The sequence below is a fragment of the Apaloderma vittatum genome, unplaced genomic scaffold (genome assembly GCF_000703405.1).
Source record: "Apaloderma vittatum isolate BGI_N311 unplaced genomic scaffold, ASM70340v1 scaffold11930, whole genome shotgun sequence".
NCBI lineage: Eukaryota > Metazoa > Chordata > Aves > Trogoniformes > Trogonidae > Apaloderma > Apaloderma vittatum.
The window spans coordinates 1-11,434 of NW_009692927.1; the positions used below are offsets into that span (position 1 = coordinate 1).

At 42.1% G+C, this 11,434-nt stretch overlaps 1 protein-coding gene across 1 annotated transcript; it reads left to right on the forward strand.

Annotated features, from left to right (window-relative positions):
- The first annotated feature begins 1,700 nt into the window (after nt 1-1,700).
- PARK7 (parkinson protein 7) lies at nt 1,701-9,314 on the forward strand. Its single transcript, XM_009874160.1, has 6 exons — nt 1,701-1,858; nt 2,875-2,976; nt 3,607-3,666; nt 4,500-4,569; nt 7,875-7,961; nt 8,858-9,314. Exons 1-6 carry the CDS (start codon nt 1,769-1,771, stop codon nt 9,016-9,018), a joined length of 570 nt encoding a protein of 189 aa, XP_009872462.1. The 5' UTR covers nt 1,701-1,768; the 3' UTR covers nt 9,019-9,314.
- The last annotated feature ends 2,120 nt before the right edge of the window (nt 9,315-11,434 follow it).

Sequence of the window (11,434 nt, forward strand, 5' to 3'; positions counted from 1 at the left end):
TCGGGGCAGTGGAGCAGGTGGTCTGGTTTTTCAGCCAGCCTTTAGTATAGTTTCTGATTTAGCAATCTGCCGGAACTCGCTGTCCGCGGAAATGTGCGCGTCCCCGCCGGAGAGTCCGGGCAGCCTGTCCGTGTGCTGGCACCGAGCAGCAAATGGAGGGCTTGTGCTTACTGCGCGGACATAGCTGGTAGAATGAAGTGGCTCTTAGGTCTCTGCAACTTGACTCTTCTCGGAAGACAGCATATGCACCCACAGAAAGAACAGCACTAGTGCTTAAGAATTTGTCAGTGTATTACGATAAATACCTAAGGACAGTAGGGAGGAATTGCATTTTGCTAGATTAGGGGAAAGATAAAAGCTTTCAACATCAGGTGCTTGTTTTCATCTCAAGAGGTAATGAGAGAGGGATACAAACTGTGATCTGGAGTACTTTTCTGCAGTAAGAAGCAAATGCAGGGGTTCAGTGTTGTGGCTATTGAGGTAGGCCATTGTTAGTCAAATTCATATGAAAATTGATTTTGCAGAGTCCACATATGTCTTCAAGATGAATTATTAAGGAGCTTCACGTTGTCCTGGAGTTACTGCTAGTACCTGTGCTTTGAGTGCACTTGTTCATCTGGCCTTGCATTGACAGTACATAAAGCTACCCTAGAGAAGGATTTGACGCACTGAATTAGACTGCTTGGGCTGGCTCTGCCTGCTGCAGGAGGTTTTGCTCTCAATTACTGCATTTTAGAAATAGCCTCTTTCTAAATGAAACAACAATAGGGAGTGAACCTGAAAGAATATTAAGTTGAAGCAGAATGAGGACATGGTTTTGATTTTTTGACATCTAAACACGAATCTAGTTTTATGAAGGGTTCCGAGGTGTTACATGCATTTCTGGGTGGAAGGTCCCTATGCAGGAAAGAAATCCCTGTCTCATGAAGTGGATGACCTGTGAATGTCTTCTCACACCATCGATGCTTTCACAGACTTCTGTCAGACCACCATGAGTTAGTGTATATTTTACATGATGTAGTTCAAGTTATTTTAAGTTAACCTTCAAATGGAAATTTGGCCACTCACCTCAGCTTGAATTTAGAAGCCAGCAAAAAAGTCTTAAGCCTAGTTTGTTCCATTTGCTAAATTCTGTGGTCTGCTCCCCCATCACACTTGTGCACACACGTTTCTCCCCCACAAGACTGTAAAATACCCATATCTAGTGCTGAGGTTTTGCAGGGGCACTGGTAGAGTCATTATAAGTCACAGGAAACTTCACGAAGCGTGCTGTGTGGAAGCTAAATGCCAGACATGAGGTCAAAGCTCATGCAAGCCTTTTCTGTAAATGCTGACCTGGGTGGGAGTCAGTAGTCTGGGGATGAGTGAGGCTGTGCGAGTTGAAAACAACACGGCCACCCGCCTTGAACCCCTCTCTCTGGCAAACTCAAGTCATGTGAAGTCTCGATTAGGCCAAGCTTCTTCCCGTTCTGGTGCTGATGTGCTGTGCTGCCCACTGCAAAAATGGCTTAATCCTTTGGCATCGTAATGTGTTCTTTGTAAAAATCTGTTTAGTTATATGCAATTGCTATGAATATTAATTAAAGCCAGTGAACAATTTTGAGGTGGCTTAAATGAAAGACCATGCAAAAATGAAAATCGCTCACTGTTAAACTTCACTGTTAGGAAGGATTTGGACTAGGGATTTGCAGTCTAACCACATGGTCTCTTTCTACCCCTCTCAGCCCTGCTTTCACAACCATCTCACCTAATAGCAGCCTCTCAAGATATGGCCTCAAAAAGAGCGTTGGTGATTCTAGCAAAAGGGGCAGAGGAGATGGAAACTGTAATCCCCACTGATGTTATGAGAAGAGCTGGGGTGAGTATGCAGAAAATGCGTGGTCAAGGGAAATTCTTTGCCTCAACTTGATGTTCATTGCTAGGAGTCCAAGACAGTCTTTTGTATGAGGTGACAATTTACCTGTATCTTCTTACTGGTTAATAAATATTCGTGTTGTGCCCCAAATAAGCATGTGTGACAACTAACATTGTGCAGAAAAATAACCTTTCAAAAAGAGAGCCTAATGTGGACTAGAGCAGAAGTTTCAAGGGAATCTTACCCTGTCAGAAAAGATCGATACTTCTCTGCATAGTAACAGGAAACGCTTTTTGTGAACACCCCTGGACAGCTCAGTACATTACTTGAGCTACTTGTAAAATTTTGTTATTAATTAGAATTCTGTCTGGTGGGATTTCTCATGTTGTTTGTTATTTTTTCAGCTGTAGTGGTGCACGGTGTTATCATCTGCTAGGTGTGAAAATAAGATTTCAAATAAATACACCAACTTTACATATATAGAAATGACTGGGATACAAATTGCTTTCTCCCACTACCTTTGTTATTGCATCAACCTACTCCCCATTTTGGCCACCCTAAGAAACACAGGCTTTTCTGCTTACTTAGTGAACATGAGCTGTGCAGTGCACATCTCTGTTATTATGACCAGACATCTAAAAGTCAAGGGAGAAAATTGAACATGCCCTAAGTGTTTGTGTGAGAATGGCTTAAGCCTACAGAAAGACTTTAATTCATTATCGAATCTTCTTAGTTTGGCTCTCCCAGGTTGTATTGTTTTGCTTCATTTAAAGCCTGTGGCATCATATATTCTCTAAATGTCCTGTGTGAAAAGTTGAACTATTAGAAGTATTTATTAATTTTCAGGAGAGTATCACTGGTTACCTTGTGCATTTGGACTTAAGCATGGTTTAGGGAAGCTTGCTATGTTCTTGACATCTTTCAGTAGTGCGTTGCTCGTTCTGTGTACTACTTAACTAACGTACAAGAAAAGTGCTCTAAATTCTTGAATTGTAACAATACATGTATTTTTCTGTTAGATCAAGGTGACTGTTGCAGGCCTAACAGGAAAAGAACCAGTGCAGTGCAGTCGAGATGTTTTCATTTGTCCTGATGCCAGTCTTGAAGATGCCAGAAAAGAGGTTGGTCATCACTCTGATCTAATGAGCAATATAGCCTTTCTCACAGTTTCAGGGATGAATTTGGAATGCATTACCTTTAGAAATATGTTGTCTGTTATGTTAGCTCTATGCAGTAGTGAATCACAGAACTGCACATCCCACAGGACTCCGCTTCAGTGTTGTCCTGCTTCATAGCATGCTAGGATCAGACAGATGTTTTAATTTTGGAAAGCATCAAACGTAGAGCTTTATTTTGCATTTTAGTCAGCACAGCAAAATAACGAAGTTTGGAACAACTGAAAAGTTCTGATGGGAAGCTAAACAATTCTGTGGTTAGACCTGCACAGTAAGGCTGAAACAAAAACACTTGTCCTTGCAATGCAGGAGCTGCCGTTTGCTTGCTGAAGCTCTTAAATGCAGTAGGCTTAAAAATTAGTTCTGTGACAGACTTGATAATAGGTTCTTCCTGCAACAGGAAACAGTGTTTTCTTCCATAACTGGAGCTAATTCTCTGATTGTAAAGTGTTGTTCAGTGGAAGTGAAGGTAGATCCCTTTGCTTCTCAATTGGCTCAGCTGTAGTGGCCTTAAAACAGTGTAATGTATGTATCAGCCTCTGTTCAACAGAACAATTTTATATTTTGTTTATTTAGGGCCCTTACGATGTCATAGTCCTGCCTGGGGGTAACCTTGGAGCTCAAAACTTGTCAGAGGTAAAGTTCTGGTATCTTAAAGATTCACGAGCGTATTCATGAGTAGTGGGTGGTCTACACTTGTTTAATAATGTTGCAAATTCAGTTCAGCATCTGAAAGTTCTCTTCTGAATGAATCAATGAACATTGTCAGTTGTCTTAACCCTTCTTGTGAATATATAGGTGGGATAGCTGGCCTTGAATACCTAGTTAAGCAGAATAAAAATGGGAGGGTGCTCTGTATTGTGAGAAAATCTCTGTTCATGATCATATGAAGATGAAGCAGTTGCAAATGAAGATTTAATTCTGTGAAATATAAAACAGGCTAAACCCACAGGACTCTTCCTTTGCTCAAGATTTCTGTCTCTGGTGCAAAACTGTTGTAATGGTGGTATAAGTACCTTTTGGAAGGCCGGTGGGCAAACAGGTCAGGCTATCAAGTAGGATTTAGATGATATCACACAGTTTGCAAGCCCTGAAATATGAGACAGATATCCCATATAAATCTTCTTAAAAATGATAAAGACTGTCTGGAGGTATCTCATGAATGCTCTTTCCTATTTGTCTTGTAAAGTTTTTGAACAACAACTTCCTATGGTCATGGATTAACGAGCTTTTATGCAGGCCAATTACTCCCTTGCAGCTCCTTTTGATTTCCTTGCTCTTTCCTCGTGGGACAGGTATTTATTGGTTTCAGGTTTTCTCCATGTATTTTCGTTGCCCTCTGTCCTGAGGCAGGATGGAGAGTTGTCAGTTGGTTTTCTTTGTTTATGAATTTGCAGTGGAAAATATTTCAGCCATGCTTCAAATAATCAATCCCAAACAATGACCTATGATATGGTTTCTTCATACAGTCTCCTGCTGTGAAAGACATTTTGAAGGACCAGGAAAGCAGAAAAGGCCTGATTGCTGCTATATGTGCAGGTGGGTTAACGAGGCATCTTGCTTTGTAAAGCATTTTGATATTTTGAAGGGGCATACAGGCAGTTTCCTGTCTTAGAAATCTGTATTTCTCGTAATTTAGTACCAGGGATTTGTATTATACATGCACCCTTCAGCATTTGATTTTTTTGGTAAATTTAATAGCAGAGGAACCTCTGAAATATTGCGAAGACTCGTCCTGCAAGTTCTGCTTGGTACTCAGTTCTTTCCAATCAGTTGTGTTTGCTGTCTTTAACATAAAAAGTGAAAGGTAATGTGCTAGAATTTTTTTACAAAATATTTGCTTCTTCTTATGATCTTTCTGCAAGGATACAGGGCTGGCAAAATGTCATTGCTATAAATTTATCTTACACCTCCTCTCCTGCACTTTAGCTTTGAAAGGAAGACTGTAAGTATAGAATTACAGGCTCACCCTTCCTTATCTGAGTGGTAGCAAAAGATGGAATTACTCTGAGGGAAGGATTGCCTGCTTATGTATTCTGCACAGCTAGGTATCCAGTCCGTTCCTTTGCAGGATTGGTGTGTAAAGAGGCAAGATGCCAATACTCCCAACTGAACTGAGAGGCTGGCCTACCTGTAGCGAGAACAAGGAGAGTAGCAAAGAGTGTGTAAAAGACAGTCTAACAGACTGCGGGTTTAGGGTGTGTTTTCACTTTTGTTGTTTAGTATACATTGCTGAGGGTTTTTTTGCTTTCATTCTTCAGCTGAGTGATACATCTACAGAGTTGTGAACATTCTTGAACTTGGCAGTGGTAGTCTTCTACTTCTCTATCTGTATCTTTTGCAGAACAATCACAAACTCATGGTTGCCCAATAAAGGCCATTGCTTGTAATCAGGATATTTCATAGAATCTTGGAATAGTTTTGGTTGGAAAAGACCTTTAAGATCTTCAAGTCCAACCGTTGACCGAGCCCTACCAAGTCAGTGGCTAAACTGCCCTTAAGCATGGCATTTACTTATCTTTTAAATGCCTCCAGGGATGGTGACTCAGCTGCCCCCTGGGCAGCCTGTTCCAATGCCTGACAATCCTTTAAGTGAAGAAATTCTTCTAATATCCAACCTAAATCTCTCCCAGTGCAACTTGAGGCCATTTCCTCTTGTCCTATCGCTAGCTGCTAGGGAGAAGAGACTGACCTCTACTTCTTCAAAACCTCCTTTCAGGTAGTTGTGGAGAGCAATACGGTCTCCCCTCAGCCTCCTTTTCTGTAGACTAAGCAGCTTGAGTTCCCTCAGCTGCTCCTCATCAAACTTGTTCTCCAGTTTCATTGCCCTTCTCTGGACACATTCCAGCATCTCAATGTCTTTCTTGTAGTGAAGAGTCCAAAACTGAACATGGGATTCACAGCCTCCCCTGTGCCAAGTACAGGGGGATGACCAATTCCTGTGGCCACCTGGGCACGCTGCTGGCTCATGTTCAGTCGGCTGTCTATCAACACCCGCAGGTCCTTCTCCATCAGGCAGCTTTACAGCCCCTTTTCCCCAAGTCTGTAGCGTTGCATGGGGTTATTGTGACCCAGGTGCAGGACTTGGTCTTGTTGAACCTCGTACAGTTGGCTTTAGCCCATTGATCTAGCCTCTCCAGGTCCCTCTGTAGAGCCTGTGTTGTCCACAAACTTACTGAGGGTGTGCTCAATCCCTTCATTTAGGTCACTGATAAAGAGATTAAAGAGAACTAGCCCCAGTGCTGAGCACTGGGGAACACCGCTCCTGACCAGCCACCGGTTAGAATTAACTCCATTCACCACCACTCTTTGGGCCCATCCATCCAGCCAGTGTTTTACCCAGCAAAGTGTATGCCTGTCCAAGCCATAGGCAGCCAACTTCTGCACAAGAATACTGCAGGAAACGGTGTCAAAGGCCTTACTAAAGTCTGGGTAGACAATGTCCACAGCCTTTCCCTCATCCACTAACTGGGTCACCTTGCCATAGACGATCAGGCTGGTTGAGCAGGACCTGCCCTTCATGAAGATGTGCTAACTGGGCCTGATCACCTGGTTGTCCTTCATGTGCTGCATGATGGCACTCAGGATGATCTGCTCCATAACCTTCCCCGGCACCAAGGCTGGACTGACAGGTCTGTAGTTCCCAGGATTCTCTGTCTGGCCCTTCTTGGCATCACATTTGCTAACCTCTTGTCAACTGGGACCTCTCCGGTTAGCCAGGACTGCTGATAGATGATGGAGAGTGGCTTGGTGAGCACTTCCACGGATTCCTGTGGTACTCTTGGGTAGGTGCCATCTGGCCCCATAGACTTGTGTATATTAAAATGGTATAGCAGGTTGCTAACCATCTCCTCTTGGATTATGGGGGCTTCATTGTGCTCCCCATCCCTATCTTCCCATTCAGGAGGCTGGGTACCCAGAATACTACTGGTTTTACTACTGAAGACTGAGGCAAAGGAGGCATTAAGTATCTCAGCCTTTTCCTCATCCCTGGTCACTATGTTTCCTCCATATCCAGTAAAGGATGAAGATTCTCTTTAGTTGTCCTTTTGTTGTTAATATATTGTTCATTTATTTAGGGATCATGATTCTCAGAGCTGATTCAACTGAACACAGAGAAGGTTATTTCCTGGACCATATCTGAAATGAATCAAATGTACAAAAAAGAAACTGACGTTAGGGAAATCCTGCTTTCAATTTCTTTTGGAATTCCCGTAAGGATTTTCTGTCGTATGACCTAAAACTTCTTGACACAAACTCCTTCCTCAATTTATGCCGAGGAGGAAGTATGAAAAGAGAAAGACTGTTAAAAACAAAAACTTATCAGTTAGCCCATGATCTGACTAAAACACTACTCAGCACACCATTGCAACATATAAAGACTTGCTCCAGTGAAATTTTATCTGCTAAGCCTCTAAAGTCAAGGCTTAAAAAGGTCATAAAGTAATTGTTCCTCGTTAATATTCAGATTGAAATGCAAACTTTTTGTTACTTAGTTTCAAATAGTTTTAAATAAAATACGCTATCTGTAAGTGAAATGACCATTGTTCTCAACTCTTTCAAAGTCATTGGTAGGACAGCTGCATGAACTGATTCTCTAAATCTTCTCTTTTTTTTCATCTGTTTCTTTGCACAGGGTGTTTTGTGTAATAGAATGGGAGAAACGACACATCTGTGTTCTTTCTGAGGCTTTTTGCTTCAGACATAGGGCTAGCATCGGTTTTAAAAAAAAAAGTCTGTCTGCAGGAAGCTTTGGTCCCTCGAGGGCCTAGTGCCTGAAGGGGCCTGAAAGTGTTTGTAGCAGAAAATCTGTTCCTCACTGGTGCAACTCTGTGTCTTTACAGGTCCTACTGCCCTTCTGGCACATGGGATAGGGTTTGGAAGCAAAGTCACAACACATCCTTTGGCCAAAGACAAAATGATGAACGGAGGTATGTAATGACTTTTCTAAGTTTCTCTCTAAACCTTCTCAGAATTTTTTTTTTTTTTTTTAGCTGAACCCTTGATTTAAAGAAAGGAAAATAGCTTTTGTATCTTTCTGTGGATCTCTGAATTTTCTTAAGGCTTTCCTGGATGCAATTGTATTTTTAAGTCTGTTAACCTGAAGATACAGGGCTGTATTAACATTCTCATAGTTGGGAAAAATATGCTGCTGTTGTCGTACTAGGAGCATTTTTTCCCTTATCCTTTGGAGGCTGAGCCATCTCCTGCCCTTTTGGTTCTTTACTTCAGTGGTCCCAACCGCAAACCCCAGGCAGCACCTTTCCTGCTCTCCCATGAGTAGTAGCAGCTGATGGGTCCACACTTCTTTCTCATACCTAAAGGAAGTGATGGTGAAGCAACTGTTAAGATTATTCTGTGAACATTAATGAGTCTGAAGGTGAGCAGGAAATGAGAGGGTTCCCCCAGTTTCCTCTGCATGGATTTGGGAAAAATGAAATTGTGAACAGCTACACAAAAGTCTGACTTCCAAAAGCAACCTCACTGGAACTGACAGGCACAATGAGCACTTCTTGATGAGCTTGTAGAATCAGAGTTGTGTTCCCATACCAAGTGAATAAGCTGACAGAGCTTCCTGCGAGCCCTTCTGCTCCCTGGAGACTGCAGACAGTGATGAGATGCTTGGTTCCGGAGGGCCAGGGGTACAGAGCCTCAGGCAGGCTGGGTCCACAACGGCGGCTGAGGTGCCTTCTGCAGAACACACGCTGCCGGCTCGGGGAGCCCCTAAGCCTGCAGGCAGTGCTCGGCAGCAGACAGGGCTGTGCTCTGTGGCAGCCAAGGGCACTGTGCTGGAGACTGACCCTACTTCTGTTGTGTTTTCCCCAAGCACGCTACTGTTACTCCGAGAGCCGCGTGGAGAAAGATGGGAACATCCTCACCAGCCGTGGCCCTGGTACCAGCTTTGAATTTGGGTTGGCCATTGTTGAAACACTGATGGGAAAAGAAGTGGCTGAACAGGTGAAAGCACCCCTAATACTGAAAGAGTGAAATCCTAGTGTGGGACAGAGAGTAGGACAATTTCAGATGGAGTCTTGTCCTTTGTAGAATAACTGTAAGACACACTGTTGTAAGTACAATTTAATTGCGGGTGAAAGTAGCAACTGTATTTATCTAAACTGGGAAACCTTAGCAAACCAATGGTCTTTATTTCTGGGAAAAGAACCTGTTAGCAAAAAACCCTGACCACAGAAAACCCAGCCAGAATGTAATAATCTTAGCCCTTTGATGACTTCTAAAAATCACTTGGGAAAATGCTTGCTGAATTAAAAAAATGAAGCAACCCTGCTTGTGTGTTGTTTCTTTGTGTATTTTCTCGCAACCTGGATGTATGAAACCTTCTTAACACTGTGGCTAGCAGCATACTACTCCAAACAATTTCTGTCTAGAATCTCACACAGTTCTTCTGCGGTACGAGCTCAAATGAGAAGGTGGCCAAGCAGTGGAACAAGCTCCCCAGGTAAGTGGTCATGGCCCCAAGCCTGCGGGTGTCCAAGAAGCATTTGGACAGTGCTCTTAGATACATGGTTTAATATCTAGGTCGCCCTGTGTGGAGTCAGGGCACGAGTCTTTTCCAACTCAGGATATTCTGTGATTCTGTGGCATAGATTATTAAATTCTAAGTTAGAATAGGCAAATAAATAGTACTAAGACCGCATGGAGCTAAATTAAAAGTGGGAATATTCTTACCTTGTCAAGCACCCAAGAGTTCCTACAGGTAGCAGATTGTCCATGATATTGTTGGAATTTGCCTTCTACCTTAAATGATTATAGATGCATTGAGCTATTTAGGCAGCTAATAATCAGCATAAAGCAGGAAGGTTGGACTTAGTAGCTTGCCACCAGCAGCAGTGCTTGTTTCTGCTTACTATAAATCAGAACTTGCTACAAGCCTGGCTTAAGTGAGCGTATGTCAGTTTAGAGGAGTTCTTGGAAAGGTCTCTGGAGGAAGTAGTGGAGCAGTATACCCACGAGAGTTAAGAATTTGGGAACAATTTTCTTGTCTTTGGTGGCTTTCTTTTACTAAATAAGTGCTGTTAACTATCTCTGTCAGCAGTCGTGCTTACAAGATGGCATCTTGCTGGACTCTGAAGTTACAACATCTGGAGACCTAGTTCTGCACACGTTTGAAGAGTACACTCTGAACTTTAGAAAATGACTGTGTAGATTCCTTTGTTTTTTTTAATGGGAAACATTCATTCTCAATTACTGTGTGTTGTAATGAAGTACATACGTACTTTTGCAAATTTAGAGTTAAGAAATGTCTCTATGTGGTTAGTATCTCGTGGAAGAACTGCTTCAGCTGTGTGCTCTGCCTCTAATTGGTTTAGGAAATATTTCTTATGTTTTTCTAGCTTTGAAATATGCTTAAGATAGGCAAAAAGTAATCTATGTAAGATTGGACATGTTTTGTTAAATTGACATGTCTAAATGGTATTGCCATGCAAATGTAAACCAAAGGTCGGAAAGATTCATTGTCCTAGAATCTGGGAATAATCACTTGGTTTGTAAATGCGCATGATTCAGAATACAGGAAAAGCTGTGCATTTCCAGGCTGTCTTACTGCTTTATAGCATTAGAAGGAAAATATTTCCGTGCTTGTATTGTATTTAGGTTTCCGGAAATCTTTTAACGTAAGGCATTAATGAAGTGGCCAGAAATTTTATTTTATATTACTGTTTTTTAATCTAAGGCTGAGAGAGTTCAGCTGGCAGGAGTGAGGTTTTCAATGTGTGCATTTGGGCTTTCCTGCTCCTATTAAAGTAGTAATAGGAACATCACTCAGTAAGCTGAGCTTAGAGCCCCTTAGTGTCTCTGGTTAACTTGCAGATTATTTCACTGAAAAAGGACCTGATTAATGAAATGCAGCAATGGTGCTTGTATCACTGTTTCCTTCATAAAGCTGGCCCTGCTCTCAGCCTTTTACATTGCAGATGTCCAGCAAACCTGAATTTGCATGGATTCTCTGTTTCTGCCAAGGTGCCATTACCTCAGTCTTAAGTTAGGGAATGTGTATGAACAGCGATTAGGCTAATTTTGCTCTTAGGGAAAGTGTGAAGAAGGAGTTTGCTGACTGGAGAAAAAAAATTGCCTTTCAATTTGTGAAATGCTTTTTTCCTCTCTCCCTAGCCATTTCATACAGAAGTTCCCTAGCTGTTACATATCACTTTTCCTAAAATCCCCTTTATCTGCTGCTGAAAAATGGTTCTTTTCTGCTGTTTCATGAATTCTAGAAAGTTTGTGACTTTTTATTAGTGGCAAGCTTTAGCTTTAGAGCCTATGGTAATTGAATATTTGCTGCCATGGAACTTGGCTTAAAATGAAGAGAGTGCATCCACTCTTCTCTGGCTAGCATTTACCATTTTGTTCCCTGAGTGCTGGAGGATTTAGGATATTGTTTTCCTGC

Bases quoted from the DNA above. Each gene is read 5' to 3' on its own strand.
- PARK7 (XM_009874160.1), top strand. From the start codon at position 1,769: ATGGCCTCAAAAAGAGCGTTGGTGATTCTAGCAAAAGGGGCAGAGGAG. The intron at 1,859-2,874 runs GTGAGTATGCAG...TTTTTCTGTTAG, and splicing joins ATGTTATGAGAAGAGCTGGG to ATCAAGGTGACTGTTGCAGG. The intron at 4,570-7,874 runs GTGGGTTAACGA...GTGTCTTTACAG, and splicing joins GATTGCTGCTATATGTGCAG to GTCCTACTGCCCTTCTGGCA.